This window comes from Bidens hawaiensis, unplaced genomic scaffold, assembly GCF_021521415.1.
Source record: "Bidens hawaiensis isolate Kalapana, Puna unplaced genomic scaffold, B.hawaiensis_p1.1 tig00005003_1, whole genome shotgun sequence".
Classification (NCBI taxonomy): Eukaryota; Viridiplantae; Streptophyta; class Magnoliopsida; order Asterales; family Asteraceae; genus Bidens; species Bidens hawaiensis.
The window spans coordinates 1,599,708-1,620,095 of record NW_027491315.1 but is presented as its reverse complement, the minus strand read 5'-3'; the positions used below and the strand labels follow the sequence as shown (position 1 = coordinate 1,620,095).

The following is a 20,388-nucleotide window of genomic DNA, read 5'->3' as shown; positions in this document are numbered from 1 at the left end:
ACCATGTTAATGTCTGTTTATTTCAATTAACTATCATCAAACTAATCATTTATTCATAGTTAAACCCATTTTAAGATCAAATATGCTAACACCTATGTATTTTGAGCACAAAGATACATATACGTTCCAGGAACACTGTTCATCAAGAGATCTGTCAAACAAGATCACGGATCTCACCTCAAATCTCTTGATTGGTGTGTGAATCACCAATAAAAAACATAATGATCAAAATAACGCCAAAGATTTGTGAATATATGAATCAAGACAGAGATAACTCAACAGTCCAGGCGCATAAGTATATTACTTATGCGCCGGATAAGTCCATATATATAGTACCACATATGCGGTGCAAAAGTCAGAAACTTATGCGGCGCATAACTTATGCGCCGCATAAGTTATATGACTTATGCGTTGCATAAGTATCCATTTGCTTCTTGAAATTTCTTGCTTATTCACACCAATGCGATGTCCCAAGTACAACTTAATGTCCTTGTTCATCAATTTAATAACTTAAATAAGCTCATTTTGAAAATTCACTGTTTATCAAGTCCAAATTAATAACCTTGAGTATAACAGATAGACGTTTTGAATTTTTTTCAAAGCAATTGAATCTTTTAATTCTACACTTTTTAGACTGAAATAGAAGTTATCAAATCAACAAACCCTAGCTTATAGATAAACTTATTAAAACCTAACTGATCAAAAAAGTACCTTATGAGATTTTTAAAGGTAATCTGTGGGGCTTTAATGCCAACACTGATTAAGCGGCTTGCTGTAATGTAAATTCCTCAGAAAGCATAAGAATTAAGATCCCGTATCACTTTCATACAAAATTAACCAGTTCAATTTGAACATCAAAACCCTAACAATATTGAGCTTCAATCATCCTATGGTCCATCGATTTGCAAATTACACAGATTCAGCAAATAACAAACAGAAGCAAGGAGGAGGTGTTTTTGAAACCTGGTTGATCGATCGAAAGTTTCATCAAACCCTAGGGTTGAAAACTCTCATAGCCGCATAGAAGGAAGATGCTGATGATTAGAATCTGGATTCGAATTAGATATATGGATAGGATGAGAAGTTGAAACCGGTTACCTTTGATTGCTTATTCATTGAAAATTGTCGTTTGTGTTCCCAGATGATGTCTCGTTTTCTCATTCATTGCTCATTCATTGGAATTAAATGGCGAGTTAACGAAACCATTCAATTGTCCGGCAAAGTCTTTGTTTAATTGTTGGCTACAGAAACAAACAAGCATTCAATTTTACCGACGTCTCCTTTGGATGGGTTAAATTACCATTTTGTCCATTTAATATGCTTTATAGATATGCTTTACAGGTAATATTGATATATAGATATAGTAATACATCTTGTAAAAGAAAACCAAAAATAAATCCTTGATTTGGTCTAAATGATATGTTTGTCTCAAAATAACATTATTAGCAATAATAAATTGATAATATGGTCCTATATAAATAGGAATAGTGGCCGACTTCAGTCGTTCTTTTTGGTTGAAATCAATCATCTCACCGCACCTGTAAAAAGCAAACCTTTCTTTCAGAAAATCGAAACCAACCAAAAACACCCCCAAATCACTCTCATCCCCAATTCCAATTCCAATTCCAATTCCAATTCGACCTCAATTACACCCCATCAATCGATCATCTCGTAAACCCTAATTCTTAATCAATCATGGACGCCGACTCTTGGGCTGCTGCTCGTCTTTCTTCCATCTCCAAACGTTACCAATACGCTCTTCAATCCAGATCATCAGGTGGGTACCCTTCGATTCTGGGTTTTTAATGATACCCCCCCCCCCCCTAACTAAAAAAAATCTTGATTTTTGATGCAGAGATGTTTATGGGGTTCGAAGACGTTGAGGTGGATGATGATATGCATATGCGTGAGGAGTTTTCGTGCCCCTTTTGCACCGCCTATTTCGATATCGTCGGTTTGTGTTGTCATATTGATGATGAGCATCATTTGGAGTCCAAAAATGGGGTATTGCTCTAGGGTTTTTTGCTTAAAGTTTGATACTTTTTTCCTTTTGTAATTTCAAGATTTTCTTGCAGGTGTGTCCGGTTTGCGCGGTGAGGGTGGGGGTTGATATGGTGGCGCATATAACCTTACAACATGGGAACATATTTAAGATATCCTTTTTATATAATATATGATGATATAATTTACTTGTTTTCTAACATCCCAATATCGTTTTTATGTTTGCTTTTGTTGTTTAATTTGTTTTGTGATTTGCTATGTTATTTCAAAGTGTTGTGTTTATCGGAAATAACCCTGATTGAGGTCGCGTGTGAAAAGGATAAGTAAAGATAGGAGAAGAAAAGATACAAATAAAGAGACCGAGCTAAAGTTGGTTTGAGTTTGAATTTGAATTTTATTTCATTAGTTAGGATTATGGGGTTTGATTTATTTATTTGTTTTTAATAGAGTTTTGAGTTGGAGTATGATTAGGTTTTTATGGCAAGCAATAATATAGGTCTAGGGTATGTTAATCTTTTCTATACTATGTTTTATTGTTTCCTTTTCTTCTTGTTCTATTTGTATCAATATGTCATTGCTTTTATAGAATCTTTTTGTAAGGTTACCTTATTTGATGGATCCTGTCGAGTTGTATGCAAGTTTATAAATGAGTGTGTCAAAAGTCGTGTTAGGCGTCAACACGTGTTTTTTTAGTGTTTCGATCTTGAATATGGGGCTTTAGTGTTAGTGGGTAGGTTCGTTTGTCTATTAATCTACATAGACTAGCTTCATTCATGTAGGTTTTGTCGTTTATATGATTCTTTATATGGATGATAACTTACGAATTCCTTTACTGAAACTTACATGCAACAAAAGAGGAAAAGTCGCAAAAGTGGTTCTCTTTCAACACTTTCATTGTTGAGGAGGGAACTAAGAGAAGGAAATTTGCAGTCTCTATTTGGTGGCTCATCATACTTATCTCAGTCAACCAACGTAGCACCTGACCCTTTGTTGTCATCATTTATTTTGCCAATTGGTGATGAGTTGGGGGGCGCTCAATCCAACTCGTCGGTTGAAGCAGTTGCTGCAACCAAAAGTACAAGTGAAAAAGCATCTGAAAGGTATGATACTTGATCCTTTCTCATGATTGTTGTATAATGTAAGTTCTGGTTTTATATATTATGTGATTTTTTGTATTTCATGGTATGTTGACATTTTTGGACTAAAAATGATCCGGTTGATTATAAAACCAAAGGTTGTATGAAAAAGGTAACAGTTTTTGAATTTAAGAAACAAATATACGTTAAAGATAAGATTGTTTGTCAGATGTTCCTATTAGGGTTGCTTTTGCTTTCTATTTTTTATCCTACCATATCACAGGACATCGGATGAGTATGATCTATATTACATCAAATTAGCAATTTGTATCTTGTGACTTTTGATTTTTTGTTTTGTATACATGTTGCTTTGCAAACAGAGGCTTTGTCTCACGATACGAGTCATATAACATAATGTTCAATGGTAGAAGTCAAGATGGCAGGGCATATCGAATGTTTCTGTTAAGATTGCACTCATAATAGTAGTTTCTGTGTTTGTTTAACTTGGAACAAGCCCTGTTCATTTAAAATTCTTAAAACAGATCGTTATGAAAAAACATCTTCTATGTTTAAAAGATTTTTAGACTTTAATCCATGATCACTTCATTAGTGAACCTAGTTCTAGCGAAAGGGTTATTCTATTATGTTCACTCTTTAAAATCAAGTGCTTGGTAGTGAAAATAATCAAATCAGTGTGTTCAAAGTTTAGCTTTTAAACTTGTTTTGAAATTACAAATAGATCAAATCATTATGAACAAATTTGTTCTATGAGGCCACCACCGTGGTTTCGTCGATCAATGAATGCTGTTGTTCTGTGCACCCTTTCTGTCTCTTAAGTTTAGGCATTTTGGATAAGACCCTATGTGTGACAATCATACATTTTTTTGTAAAACCATTCCAAATGTTTGAAGCACAAGCATTTATATAGCTATGTATCCTACATATGCACAAACAAATACACACGCACACACACATTCACATATATGTGTGTATATGTATGTTTGTATAAATATACACGTGTGTTGGTGTATATGTATATTTATGTAATTGTAATTAAATGTGTATTTGTGTGTATGGTATATGCACACATGCACATCTTGGTGTCTATGTGTGGTGCATGCATGATATAATTATGAATATCTTTTTTGGTGGCGTGCCTCACTTAAACTGACTTGTGAGTGGACCTTTGTGCTTTAAACTACTTTCTATATAAATTAGTATTGCATTTTAGATATAATTACTTTGATACTTTTGTGCTTTAAATAGCAAGGGTTCTTTAATAACTACTACTTTATTAGTTCATTTAGAGACAATTGATGTCGTGTTTTGTGCATTAATTACCGCCAGTTCTATATAATTGAATTGGTATCGATTTCGAAGTTGATTTTTCCTTCTCATTGGTGTCATATAAATATTACAAGGGATCTATTCTATTTACAAATCACAATATATATCTCAATATATAGGAGATAATACACTTTTAAATTAATGTAAATATGTTCCTTATCTATCACTATAGAAATTAGTGCTTCGTTTAGAGGCAAATTTACTTTGCATGGCTAGAAAGTTAACGACTTAGAGAAATTAAGCAATAAAGGGAACACTCTTTGTAGTTCTATCAAGGATGAAACTTTAAACTGTTTTGTGTTTTATATATGTTAGATTTAGTTATTCATATAGTTATTTCAGTTTATTGTTTAGGAAATGTGATGAATCTATGCAGTCAATATCAGTGCCATATAGGTCCCCATGTGAAGTATCGGTCAAAATATATGTACCGATAATATCGGCGATATTGACTGATATTTCACCGATTTTCCGGATATCAGTACCTTTCTTCTTAGTTCTCCTATTCGTCTTTCTTCTTATTGCTTCTATTAGAGTCTTAATTGTCAATTAATGTTAGTGTTTTAAGTCTTAAATCAGTTCCTACATGCTACAATTGTTGTGTTTTGCAGGTTGCGAAAGGTTAATTTGTAAATGGTAGGAGAGTATACTGAATTGCTAGTGTTATATTGCTATATATATAAATTTTGTATGATATTAAAATCACCGATATCCCACCGTGATAACCTATATCTCAAATATCGGTTCTTGACCGATATCCCTTGAGCGATATCCGGTTTTTTACCGCATTAACTGCATAGTGATGAATAATGATGCAATGCATGGTATTTGAAATAATCTATGATTTTATTTTGCTTACTGATAAATGTCCGAGCTCATCCTCTTTCATGTAAAACTTTATAAGTTGATCTTAAGAAACTATTTTTTAAAATTGTAGATAGGTTTGTATTTATATATTGTTAGAATAATATGTGAAGCTTGTCATACGTACTTGGGGCCTATCGATACCTTACTTGGCTCCTTGGCAAGTGTTAAGAGAATTAGCAAAGGTATACACACACACACACACACATATATATAAGGCTTGTATTACTTTGTAAATTGGCTAGTATATACATTTTCTCCTTTCCATAATATTTGTTTTATACTGCTTGATGCCTTATACGGATGTAATATATTTTGATATGATATAAACATGAGTTATGTGTTGCAGAAAACCTGAATCACCACCGATGTCGATGGAAGACAAGGAGGAAAAGAGTAGAAGATCTGAATTTGTGCAAGGGATGTTGCTGTCGATGATTCTTGGTGATGACTATTTGTAAAAGGATGCTGGTGGAGGGGGGAGTTGTATTCAGGATCGCGAGAGTAAAATGTAGTAATAAATATGTAATTTATTATGTTTGACGGTTGTAGTCGTATCAATTCCCATTTATGCTTTTATTTAAAAAAGGAAGAAAGAAATAAGGTAGGCTTGATGTTTGTTTGTTAAAGTGGATGGATATATGGTTTAGGTGTTTTCTTTTATAAATGCGAACCAGGTTATGTTCTGATTATTTTATCTTGATGTTTTGTGGTTGGCATTTGATTCTTAGGATTAGCAGAAGAATGGGTGGTGTTTTTATCATCAACTTAGGTCACAAATTGGTGGCAAAATGCTTGCTTCATGTTTCAGAGAACACACTAACATAGTGAAAACCCCTTTAAATCCCCATTGAAATTGAATTTAAAGATTGTTTCTCGTGAAAGCTTGAAGATTTTTGAATTCCAAGACATCATCATCATCGTACTCGGTAAATCTCACTAATAGCAAGCTATGGTAGGGTCTGAGAAGAGTAAGATGTTGACAGACTTGCCTCTTCCCTGTAGGAATAGAGAGGCTGCTTCCGGTGAGACACCCGGCTCGATAGTAGTTTTGCTATCAAGCCTTGGACATAATGCACATAACACTCAACCACCGGGACACCGGCCGATTGGTGCGTGTACCCTTGTCTTTTGGCTATCAACGCCACCACATGATGCTGATTAACCTTCCATCACTTTTAACGTTATTTTCACGAGATTAGTAAAATAACGTAAAAATTAGTGCAATTTCACTTTTGCCCACCCAAGGTTCACGCATATATAAATTAGTGAATTCCAAGACATTATTTTTATATGACTATGTTTTGGTTACTATATTAAGTGCCAAGTTTTTTTTTTTTTTGGATATCATGTGTTGTAATTCCGGATTTGTGGGTGAGCTTTGTGGATTTATGATTCTTTGTTTTCAATTAGTACGTAATCGTTTATGTTTGTTTGCTGATTAGAGTCATTTATGTATGTTTGTCCATTAATTTTCATTAGCATTCGTTTTTAAACTAGTGTCTGTGTGTTCGTTTGTCCATTAGTGTTTGTTAGCATCCGTTTACAATATTAACGAACGGACACAAACGAACAGGGACAAACTCAATTTCTTAACAGACGGACACAGACACGAATTTTCATTCTGTAGTGTTCGTGAACCATCCGTCTGTCCGACAAAAGCTTAACGGACGAACACAGATAAGGGCTCGTCCGGTTCGGTTAGGTCCGTTTATAGGCCTACTTATTTCGCAGTTCATCGCTTCGTAACATATAAATTCACAGCATGCAAAGTTAAAGAAAAAAAAAATTTATTGAAGGTTTTTTTTAGTATTTTTTTGAATGTTGAATTTCTTTTAAATTAGTAGAGGTGATTTTTTCGAATTGGAGTCAGACTAAACTGAAGTTCAATTCTTGTTGTGTGTGTGACATGAACCCAAGAACTCTTAAACAATCTCAACCAAAGGTGTTTAAAAGCTTTGTTTTTACCAATAAACCACCAATCCATTGATATTTAACGTTTCTTTTATTCAACTCATGTAATATAATGGTTCTTTAACCATGTGTACGAGAAACTCTCACTTTTAGGCTTAATGGGCCTAAACATGTTTTATTTTGGTACTTTAGGTTACAATAAGCAACATCTGTAACAAGTCCATCTCGATTAACTTTACATGTCGACTAATTTACACTCTTGGGCATTATTTGGACTTTGATATGTTTTAATGGATTACTTTAGGACTTTAGGTTAAGCTCGCATAATCCTGCAACAAATCATTCTGGCCAACTTTACACTTTGGGCCTTAATGAGTTTGACATTTTCTTTAATGACAAAATTTTAGACTTTAAGGCCCATGGGTACACATTAACGGAATAGCGGTCATGGTGTTAAAGCTGAGTTGGCAAAGGTTAACGAGTAGGATACCACTGTTTTCATGGGTTAAGGGGCGTTAAATGTAAGATGGGTTAAAATGTTAATGGTCTTTAAAATCCTACACACACACACAATAATTTAAGAATCAATTTTACATTAAATTAAAAGTAGTAAAGGGGGGTTAAACGATTTTCTTAGAGTAGAGCATTTCCAACCCATCCCCTAATTTTTGTGAGTGGTTTTTATAAATTATAGTTTAGGGTTAAGAGTGGTTGTGAGTAGATGTGCACAAATCGGGTTTTTCTAATACCCGGTTCCTGAAACCGGGTTTAGGTATACCGGGTATTGAAATCGGGTATTAACAAATCCGGGTCGGGTTCGGGCCGGATATTGTCTCTGAAATCCATACCCTATGCATTGGGTACCGGTTGGGTATATAATCGGGTATTCAAAAACTGGGTATTTGAATACTCTCTTTTCTTGTATTGAAAAAACCCTATTTTTGGGTTTTTTCAGACCTTTTTTCCGGGGATTTTTCGGTTATAGATTGGGTTTTTTAAGAGTTTCACTATTCAGGGATATTTTTTCGAGTCTTTTTAAGGTAGTTTTCGGGTAATTCAGGAATAAATCAGGTGTTTGAAAAGCTAGATTTCGGGGATTGGAAAAGCCCGATTCTGAGTATGGAAGCGGTTCTGGTTTTGGGTATTACCAGTTACAAATTGGGTCCGGTTCCGGGTACGGGTTTTGGTATTGGAATGTATACCCTACCCGTACCCTACGGGTAGGATCGGGTAAGGGTTCTGGTATTAAAAACCCGGGTATAAAGAAAACTGATTCCGGTGTTTTTTTCCGGGTCCAGTTCCAGGTTCAGGTTTTGTGTGCACCTCTAGTTGTGAGTGAAGGAGAGAGTAAAGTTAGTAATTTTTTTTTATAAATTTGTTAAAAACTTGTTTGCCCCCATTTATTTTTTAATACTAGGTTAGGTACCCGTGTAGAACACGGGTTAGAATAAATAAATTTTAAATAATAACTGATGTGCTAAAAGTAGTTATATAAAAACACGCTAATCTAGACACTAAGTAATAAATTCTAGACTCTTAAACTTAACTAAACTATTAACCGAAAAGTGAACCGGTCAACTCTAGTACAGCTAAGTAAGTCCGGATATCGAACCCACGAGACTCTTTAAATTACGTTTACTAGCTAATTAGACTCGACTACAAAACACGACTTATTATTTATATTTGTTTAAGGGGGTTTTAATTTAAAATACTAAATTAATACTATAATTAAAACTAATTAAGAAAACAAGTAAATTAAACGAAAACAAAGTTTGTTATGAAAATAAGATGATGATGAGAAAACTACCTAGGCTAGACTCCCCTAAATTTCGGTAATGAATTGACTCGAGAAAAAAATATTTAGTTATGGACTGGGATCGTAAAATAGACACTTAAAAGAAAAACCAAATAAGACCCCTGACCCTTCTCAAAAGAAAACCTATGGCTTTCTAACAAGTTTGAACGCACACCAGTATTAAAAATCAAGTTCGCTTACAGCCACCCAATTGTTTACAATTTAGTTCCTTTATATGAAATCCTACCTTACAGCGCGGAAATCAAAGGCAGTTTAATATATCGAATTGATTCAATAGACAATAATTAAATAATCAAACCTAGACGGACTCCTTACGAAGAACTAAATCTAGCAAGATCAAATAATAAAGATCTATCGATAACCTAGCACCTTACAGCTATTTAGGTTAGCAGCACACTTAAGTTTATTTGATTAAATAATATTATTTCTATGATCTTATTCGAAATCAATTACAAAATAATCAAAAACACAAAATAATTGACCTAATAGCAACCTATCAAAATGACAAACAATAATCAAGGCAACTATGGAATAATAACAATTAATCAAACAATCCAAAATATCCATACGCATCAATTTAATATAAGTAAACCTTTTACTAAACCATAAAAACCATAACGCAAATAAATCCCAAATCAAAACAAACGTCAACAAAGGTTCATCATAAGCCTAGACAATCTATAATGTTTAGCCTAGCATCTTAAAATCAAACAAAACAATAATAGACGAAATCATGACGAAAATAAATAAGAACGGAAGATTAAAGGCGATAAAACCCGTGGTCTTCGTTCTTGAATGATAAGCACTTTGCCGGCTGATTCCTAGCCTTCAAACCCACCAAATATTTCAATCCTAAGCTCCAGGAAACTCCAAATTCGGCTTTGTTTTGCAGGGTATGCTCAGGATTAAGTTTAGGGGTGTTTAAATAGGTTTCATGGGCCCAAAACTGATAAAAAACGAAGAAAATACGCGAAACGGGGTGCCCGGCGCGCCGCGCGACGGGATTTGGCCTCCTGGTCGCGCGACGCTCCGGATGAGGGGTGCTGACTGGTCCGGTTCGATTCCTGATGCGGTCCAGTTCAATTCTGATGCGGTCCGGTTCAATTCTGATGCTCCGGTTCACCGGTTTGGCTTGTTTTAGCTCTTTTTTCGCCCTTTTTAACCATGAACAAGTCTCGAAACCTATATTATTCAAATATGCTAGTAATATACAAATTATAATAAAAAAAAACAAACGGAAACTAATAAAATATTACATTAAATATACAAGGGAATTATATATATTTAGGGTTATATCAATAACACAATGTGAAATATAAAAAATATGTTCAGTATATAAAAAATATAATATATGTTAGATTAAATTACACAATGCATAATATGAAAATAAAAAGTTAAAAATTCATAAATCTCTAAATATTTCTTTGTATACAATATATGTAATTTAATTTATAACTTTATCCTTCATATTAAAATTAGTAGTTTCATTTTATTTTTGGTTTCAACTCTAAATAATGAAACACATAGCTGACCATGTGTTAAAATAGGTTGTCTAAAAAAAACCATATAAAACGATTGGCCTTTGATTTTATTAATCTTTCATTACAAAACAAACAGTAAGTAGAAATTTCTTTCTTTAAAATTTGAAATTAATTATTTTATCTAAATCAACGTGATAATTCATTACTTATAAAAGCTTAATATCAATAACCAATACAATATATTTATATAAAAAAATAATTTGTTTTTGTTGGTATTAAATTTTTAAACCAGGAATTAATTATTAAAAAGAGAAAATAACATATCAAATAGAAAGAAAGAATAAAATACGAAAATATTAATAAGAAAAGAAATATATATTTAATATGAGAGAGAGGTGGAAAAAATTTGTACGAGTCACTCATGTGTTATGCCGTTAAGACCCTTGTAGAACACAAATTATAATAAATAAATTTATTTAAACAATACTACAATGTGAAATACAAAATATATGTTCAAAAGATATAAAGATATAATATATGGTAGAATAAATTACACATTACACAATATGGAAATAAAAGGTTGTGGAAATTCATAAATCTCTAAATATTTTTTTTTGTACACAATATTTGTAATTTTAACCTCCATATCATAATTATTAGTTTTGTTTTGTTTTTGCTTTCAACTTTTAGATAATAAAACAAATAACTTACCATGCGTTAAAACAAGTTATCAAAAACAAATCAACTATCAATAGTGATTGACCTTAGTTTTTATTAATCTTTATTGCAAAGCAAACATAAAATAAAAATTTCTTTCTTTGAAATTTGTAATTAATTATTTTATCTAAATCAACATTAAAAATAGTTACTTATAAAAGCTTATATTAATAACTTATATAATATATTTATGCCAGGACCGGACCTGGTGCAAAACCTGCGTAGGTTGACAAGAACACACCAGATCTGTGAGCTCAAGGCCACTTGAATATCCCGGCAGAATCAGTATATTCAAGGGTTGGGAAAGAAGATTTAAATAATAATAGATAATCAGTAACAAATATGATAGACAAAGATTCACTATATTAAATGATCATTAATGGAACAGTGATTTGATGAACGGAATGTCTAGAGTTTCGTGACGGCGACGGCTGTACGAGGATACACAAAAGGAATATTCGCTTAGGTATGTGTGCCCTCGTTTTCAGCAAAAACCGTCCATTTACATTGTAAACTTAGGACTCTATTTATAGACCCTGACATTCTTTTTAGAAGCCCTAATGATTACATAATGAATGACAAAATAAATACAAGTGTAAACAAGTCTTCGAGTATGATATATCCTGGTCTAGCAGACTTGATATGCACAGCATACTCGATGCAAGTCTTCGAGCAGACTTTACTTAGAATATTTTCAGATAGAAAATATTCTCCTCCAGCAGACTTCAATCTTCATGACATACCCTTGCTTTGCTCGAATAAGTCCTACGAGCAAGCATGCTCTTCTAGATATCTTCAATCCTGCCTTAGAGACTTATTGAGAACAATCTTCAGCATACTCGGATGTAAAGCTTGCTCGGGATTGAACCATGCTTGAAGTCTATACTTAGAACATTTGATATCTTTCTTTATTGTATCCATGCTCGACCCACCAATGTGCTTTGAACACTTGGTTTAAGCTGGATAGATCAAGTTGTTTGCTTGATTGGCAATCCATACTCGATAAAGAACATTCTTGCTTGATAAAGTGTAGCTTGCTCGAAGCCTTCAACACTTAGAAGAAATTCCAGAAGATAGTCATAAGACATCGTGTTCGAGGTAGTCAAACCATGCTCAAACCTCCAAGCTTGCTCGTAGTCCATACTTAGCCATTTCCAGAGGAGGTTGATAAGATTCCAATCTTCCTTTGCAAATATCCGACTCAACAATTTATATAAAACTAAATAATATATTTATGTTGGTATTAAATTTTTTAAAATCAAAAAATAATTATTAAAAAGAAAAAATAATAGATTAAAAAGATAAAAAAGTTAAATACAAACTATTAATAAGAAAGAGAATTGTATTTAATAAAAGAGAGAGGAGAGAAAATTTTGTAATATCTTGTGTGATGCCATGTGCCATTGAGAAACCTTTATTTATTATATAGTATAGATTTGTTGAAATTGGTTGTGAGTAAAAGAGAGAGAAACTGTAATAATAAAGATATACAAATTATTATTTAATTGAACATGAGAGAGAAAATATAGTGTTTTTAACGTAATTATAGAAATGGAGATGGAGGACGGGCTGAAAATGCTCTGAGTTGGAGTGAAATAGGGTAAAGTAGATGATGTGGCACCTACGTGAAATTAAAGAGTGTGAATGCATACCCCATGGCCTAAGGGATTGCACCATTGACCTTATATTTTACACCTTAACCACCTTATCACCACATTAAAATAGAAATGGCAACATTACATGTGTTAATCGGTTATTTAAATATTTAGATTACATGAAACAACATTATCCGGTAACAAGTTATTTTGAACCGCTATGGGTTATTTTGCCACATGACACTTAGATGCCTTCATTTGTCCACTGGGCATTCTTTTGCCCAATTAGCAAATTGGGTTAAGAGAAACCCACGGGGAATTTGATGGTATGCTATAACTTGACCCAGACATTTAGACATGCATCTTCCTTAATCGTTTATTAAAAAAAAAAAAACAAAACAAAACAAAATATTCGGTTATCTTTCCACGATTTTATGCATTTAATTCTTTTTTTAACAAGTAATTTACAAAAACTAAGTAATTTACACTTTATATGAATTGAACTTTGAACTTCAATTTTACACCCTAGCTATCTTATCACCACGACATGAAGTGGAAATGACGACATGCATAATACATATTAGGAGTGATCAACTTAACTGCCATAACTGTTAAACCGAACCATAACCGACGTAACTAGTAGGTCGGTTTAATGATTTTTTAAAAACCGCCGAATACGGGTGGTTTTGGTTAATGATAATTCCAAAACCGCTATACTCGAACCAACCCATATATTTAACCAACAATATGCTTGGGATTAACTTCCACCAAACATGTTAAATTATATCATTTTGATGTTTTTAGTTCAACTTTTGTTATCAAATTAAGTTGAATTTCATTGTTAGATTATATAATATCATTCTTTTGAATATTTGGTATTAATATTATAGATTATATACTTTGTTAGATTATGTCATGTATTTTTTCATAATAATTTGTAACAAACTTTGTTTTGGTTACGTTTTTCATAATACTTTGGCCCAATTACATTGTTTTGGTTACGGTTAACCGACTCACTATAACATATAAAACCAATTAACCAAAACCGCCATAATGGGTCGGTTATAGTTATGGTTATCCATTAATCGATATATCGGTTATGGTTATAGGTTTGGCTCAAAACCGCCCTAAACCGACCCATACACACCCTTAATATATATATATATATATATATATATATATATATATATATATACTAGTAGGTGTGCCCGCGCGTTGTGGCGGAGACGGGGATGCAATCGGTATGAGTTAACTTTGTGCAATGATTAATAATATTGTTTGTCAAAAGCTAATACCTTTTCTTCACCCAAGTTTCTCTACATCAAGGTCCACAAATACATTGGTTACCATACATATGTTAAGACTGTGGACATAGACCGCAAGTTCGCAACAATACGACATCTGTCACATTAACATCACAATGGAAAAATTGCCAACAAGACTTTGGATCTCTGTAATAATATTTTAAAACTAATCATCGTTGTTCATGCGTCAAATGACCATTACACCCCTCTATTTCGAAGAATTATTCAGTACAAAACGACATCAGTGTTTTGCGAAGATACCTACAAGACATCTACGGCATAGGAAGGCTGATCAAAATTCTTCTGCTAAGTTAATTACTTAGCTAACATTACAAATTTACAAACACTACAACCCTAAAATTAAAAAACTTTATGTAGCCATACAACATACAATACCTACCAATACTTTAATAATAATAATAATAATAATAATAATAATAATAATAATTAAGTCCAAATAAACCGTAGATTGTTCTTATAACTAAATAACACACCCACACCCACACCCACACCCACACCCACACCCACACCCACACCCACACCCACCGGCTACCACTCACATGATCCGCATGCCAAGTTACTTCATTGCTTGGTTGTTTCCTGCAGGCCGTCTCCGAAAATAATAAAAAGAATGTAGGCCTCGTGCGAGACAAATTTTGGGCTTCATTTTAATATAAAGTCGTCAATTATATATCAAAAAACTACAATACGAATACAACTGCCGTAAATAATCAATACAAAAGTAGTGTATTAAAATGATCGAACTTAAGCAAATTTTGAGGCTCTCCTAGCGTTTTAGGAAGCAAAGCTCTCGATCAGGACTTTATAGTCTATATCTTCTAACTTCTTTTGGAAAGCCAACATTCCTTTAGGTTCTTTTTTTTTTTCTTTTTTTCTAATTTTTTTTACGTTTTTGGGCAGCAAAGAGGTATTTGAAATGGGAGACATGATTTCTAGTAAAAAAAAATATTAAGTATTACCAGCAAATCAATTAAACAAAAAACTACTCTAGACAAACCCAAAAACTCATGAGATTCATGGAAATTCATCATGGAATTAAAAAAGACTTACATGTTTAAAAAAATATGTTGTTATAGAAAAACTCCTAATAGACAAACACAAAACACTTTCTCCCAAAAAAGTTTATAATAAGAAAAATAAAAATCTCCAAACAATAGGTCAGTCTAAATTTGAAAGAAAAATATATGAAACATCAAAACCCCATTTAATTTCTATAATTAAGAAAAATCATACATTTTAGAATTCACATACTAAAAATAGGCCATTTGCATAGTTTTCACGTTTTTTTTTTTCTTGTTTGGGCCTTGCGTATGCAACAAAGAAAAGTAAAACCTGTTGGGCCTGCATATCTATAACAAAAAGTTAAAACCTTTGGGCCCCTTTAGAGTTTTGGGTCTCGTACCATTGCACGGGCTGCACGTCCTAAAAACTGGCCCTGGTTTCCTGCAACTGTTCATTGGGTTAGAAAAAGGTGTGGGTCCCATCATGGGCCTCGAAAGTGGTGGTCTTTGAGGGGTCATGGTCATTGTATTCGGATTTGGAGTTGCATTTGGATTTGGAGGTTTTTGTAATGGATGTCCCGCCATGGACCTAGAACCAGCAGTACCCGACATCCAAAACGGGTTGCGATTTTCTGGGCCCGTTCGTGGTAAAGTCTCTATTTTGACCTTTCTAGTTGTTCTCGGGCCCGTGATACTACACCATCCATCTCGGTAAAAAAAGCCAGCTTTGTCTCCGACTTGTGTAACTGTAGTATAAATTTATTATATTACATAATCTATATGATGTGGCAAATTTAGCCAATAGTTTATTGACACCTCACCTGTTTTTTCTACCAATGATGTTGCCAGCTGGCGAATATGGTCTTCTTCCTGATCCGCTAAAAACTTGGCGTTAACTGCAGCAACTGAGATGGCGGTAGCAGCTGCACGTGTCAGTTTAACCATAACCGGATCATCTTCAATGTCCGAAGTCTTTTTGTCCTCGTTTTTAGAGTCTTTCGGTTCTGTGGGCACTATATCAATAAGCATAAACCAACAAATTAAATTAAATTAAATACAATAAGATTTTACTTGTAAGTTGTAAACGTAACAACTAACCTGAATTAGTGTGTTTTCAGCCAGTGTAGATGAGGGCAATTCCGTCTTTTCTGTCATCTCCTCGTATTTTGGAGCTTCGGTTGACTCAGAGACGTTGCATCCCCACCGCAACGCGCGGGCTTCAAATGACTGTATTGACTTAAACTATAGGCATCCATTTGGTCATATTTAAACACCTTAAAAGTGGATGAAAGTGTTGTTGACTTAATTTTCAACCTGACCCGGTCAATTTGGTTTAAGATTAAAAACATATATATGGGGCATATATTTAACTTAACTAAACACAGTAATCAAAGGGATTTTGGCCTAAGGATATCCATGTGCGTAATCCACAACAAAAGATTTTTAGTTTCAATTTTGATTTTTGAAATTTGTTACCAGTTTATTCGGTTGTTGTTTTGGATCTTGGGAAAGTGAACCGGTTTTATATTATGTTATTTTGTTGTGTGTATGGGGACATGACATGAGTGTCAAATATTTGTTCATCTTTAAGTTTATTAAGCTTATTAAGCATCACAGTTTTAGCAAGTTTTTAGATTCAAATAATAAACTGATTACGATAAAGTAAACAAAAGTTTATAAAGGTAACTAAAGTAACGAAGTGAAAACCATAAAAATGTAACTAAAGTTTAGCAAGTTTTACATTTTCACATAAAAATGTAACGAAGTGAAAACCATAAAAGGGGTAAAACATATATGTAATCCATTCAAGGTAACTAAACCTACATATAGCCATTTTCACATAAAAAGTGACTATTTAATATGACCACAAGTCATGCACCCGTAACAAAAATGTGACTACTTAATATTCCTCGGTTGCACATTTTTTAAAAATGCTTGAAGCTAGGAGATATCTCACTATTTCAGCCACTGGTCATCCGGTTGCATTGCTAAGCTAACACCATTTGGTAGTTAAACTGAGTACTTTTGATCAACCAGTTATACTTGAAAAGTCAAACCCACATGAACAACAAATTGTTTAGAACAAATAGTTTTGCTTTTAACTTTTAAGTAGTTACTGTACCAAGATTTATAAGTATAACAGTTTGATTTGGAACATAAAAGACAGATTTTGACTTTTAAGTCAAAGATCACTTTGATTGTTATAACAAGATCATCCTATTATATAGGTATTTTAGAGATTTGATTTAACTTTTATAATAGAAAAATGAATCCCCCCAACATCATTTGCTCAGCCCCAAATGAAATCTTATTAGATTAACATAATTCAACTAATTATTAAGAACAAAGTGCACTTAAAATCAACCAAATAACCTTTTGAGCATATCTGAACCAATAGGCAGGCAAGTACACAAACAGAATAAAAGTAGAGGACAAAATATCATAATACAAAAACATATAACCAAGCATTTCTAGGGATGCAAATCGAACGAAAAGGAGGCGATTATCAAAGAATAAACAGTTAACAAGGATTAAGGGTTTCGTATAAATGAAATAGTGCACTGTACACATGTCTGCAGGTTTAATAATAAATAAAATTTAACCAAAGTAAATGGTGAACCTAATAGGCGTCCACGATTTAAAAAAAATTATTAAAAAAAAATGCCATACCGGATCAGCAGCGGATTCGAACCAATATCATTCGTGTTACAGCACGACGCTCCAATCATCGGGGCTGCATACATGTGCTGTGATATCAATGCAAATAATACTTAAAAATACAAAACCATCTTGTAGATGAAATGAATTTTGTGACCACTATATGAATCACAAACACCAAAAGATCTGACACTGTCACTTGTAGACATCTGCAACAAAATAAAAGGTCACATTTAAGAAGCCCATTGTTTAAGAGAACATTAAAGTGAAAATGATTTTTTTAGAATTACCCAAAATACCCTTGATGCAAATTAAACTCAATATTTGACTCTTACAATTTGAAAGTCCAAATTACTGAATCTCCCCCCAATGCAAACTAAAAAAATTTCATTAAAAGCAGTATTGAGAATATACTCTACGACAATAACCAAAATTTGTAGCACCGACAACACAAAAGGAAATGGACAGCGTTGAGGCAAACAAAAACCTAATATTTTGTGGGTTATGTGAATTCCTCTACGTGGATTTTGCATTTGACCATAGGCCACTAACTCAAAAGTCTTCCTTATAACATGGTTAAAAATCATGAAAAATTATTAGATTTTTATTTATTGAGTATGACCTGAAACCAAACCCGTTGTAGCTCATTCCATTCCACCCAAAAATCGAACAACCCATGTGTATATGGATCGCTGTTTGGTTAATTTCTGTTATGCCCCGACACAAACAACCGCAAACCCGAAAAAAAAACAAAGATGATGATCAGTGCATAAAAACTTTTGACTAAGTCATTTAATCATTAAAAGAAAGTCAACTAAAAGTCAGATCTATTTCTTGATGGAAGTTTCAGGCTTTCAGTTCCAAGAAACATGCACCATCTTTTTTGGATGGAATAGGTTAAAAATGATACAAAAAAACTATATGTTGTTAAGAAACTATTGAAAAGATATACAGAAACATTACACAGATAAAGTATTTGATCTCTACAAAACGTTACCACCTCCTTTCCTTTTGCCAATTAGCCACCTGTACAACCATATCAAAATGACGCTAATGACTTTTATAAAGTAAAAACTTCACTTAAATAATTTTGAACACTATGCACACATGTAATTAATCATGAGAAATATAATCAAGAAAAACAACATACCTCATTTTCTCGCTTCTTGTTTGGATCTGCATATCCCGTCCTAACAATTTCAAAATAAACATCACTCGCTATGAATTTTATTATGAAAAAACACTAAGAACAATATTTATGTTCTGGTGACATGTTTTGACGAGCTACAATCAAACTATTAACCAACTGACCAGCAAAGCGAGCCTCCTTACCAGCACAACAAATTCTCCCAATTATAGGAATATCAAAATTAACCACTGACTTAATTAGTTACAACAAGAACGTGATAAGTTCCGGTTTAAAACAGAATTAACATATCAATAAAATGAAACAATCTCAAATCACAATATAGATTATATGCTTGATTAGGGGGTGTTTGGGATTGCAGTTGGGATTCGTGTTCGAACATGAATGAACTGAAGAATCTGGTGACTGAGAGAGAGAGAACAGATGATTGAAAGGATGATTTGGGGGTTCAATTGAAACCGTTTGAAGGAGCCAGCCGAGCAGATAAAGGATGTTAAGCAACGATTGGAGGAGCAATTAAAGCAATTGAAGGAGCAATTAAAGTCGCCGGAGGATAATCTGTAACTGAAGGTCGCCGGAGGATAATCTGCAACTGAAGGATTGAACATATGAAGTCTCCGGCCGGTGAGTGAACAATTAATGTTACGGCGTCTTATGGAGAGGGAAAGTATATATATATATACACACAACTATTCTAACAAAGTAAAATAATTGTGTAGACTTGTCGTCTTTTGATTAACTCTCACAGTATTTTCCCTCTAAAACTATATATGTAATAGATCACTAATTATTCACTTTCCTTTTATAATCTATTTATATTATATCTATATACTAGCTTTTGAACCCGTGTATTCCACGGGATTTGTCAAACAATAAAAATAAATAAGGCCTGTTATTTTAATTATGATTCTCAAAATACTTATGAATGTACTAAAGTTGTGTAGTTGATCAAAACTCATGTATAAAAATGGTATTTAACTGAATATTGAATAAAATTCACAATATGTTATAACCCAATTGATAAAATGATTTTGACCCATGACCCATGGATAGCTAGAATGAATAAGATGAGAGATTAGGAATTAAGAGAAATGTAGGCGTGAGTGCTTGACACCTAAGCTTCATCATTTTATTTTATTAGTGCAGTAAGATAAGATTTTTATAAATATAAATATTAACATATTATTTTACTATACATATCAAAATACTTGGTAAATTTCAAAAATCAACAACAAATCATGTTTCCTAAAGATTGAAAAGAATATAATTTCAAATGTTATCATTCACATATTGTAATATGTATATTGTAGAAGATTGTAAAGAAAAACAAAAACTCAAATATGCTTTCATTTTACAAAGTAATTTTTTAATCATTAAATTATAAATATATGCTTAAAAGTTGATCAGTTTTTTTTTTAAATCAATCCGTTAATCTATTATTATCAT

The 20,388-nt window shown here is 33.0% G+C and overlaps 1 protein-coding gene across 1 annotated transcript; it reads left to right on the top strand.

Annotated features, from left to right (window-relative positions):
- The first annotated feature begins 1,657 nt into the window (after positions 1–1,657).
- LOC143628482 (protein DEHYDRATION-INDUCED 19 homolog 3-like) lies at positions 1,658–5,772 on the top strand. Its single transcript, XM_077098069.1, has 5 exons — positions 1,658–1,777; positions 1,856–2,004; positions 2,076–2,155; positions 2,847–3,101; positions 5,638–5,772. Exons 1-5 carry the CDS (start codon positions 1,696–1,698, stop codon positions 5,747–5,749), a joined length of 678 nt encoding a protein of 225 aa, XP_076954184.1. The 5' UTR covers positions 1,658–1,695; the 3' UTR covers positions 5,750–5,772.
- The last annotated feature ends 14,616 nt before the right edge of the window (positions 5,773–20,388 follow it).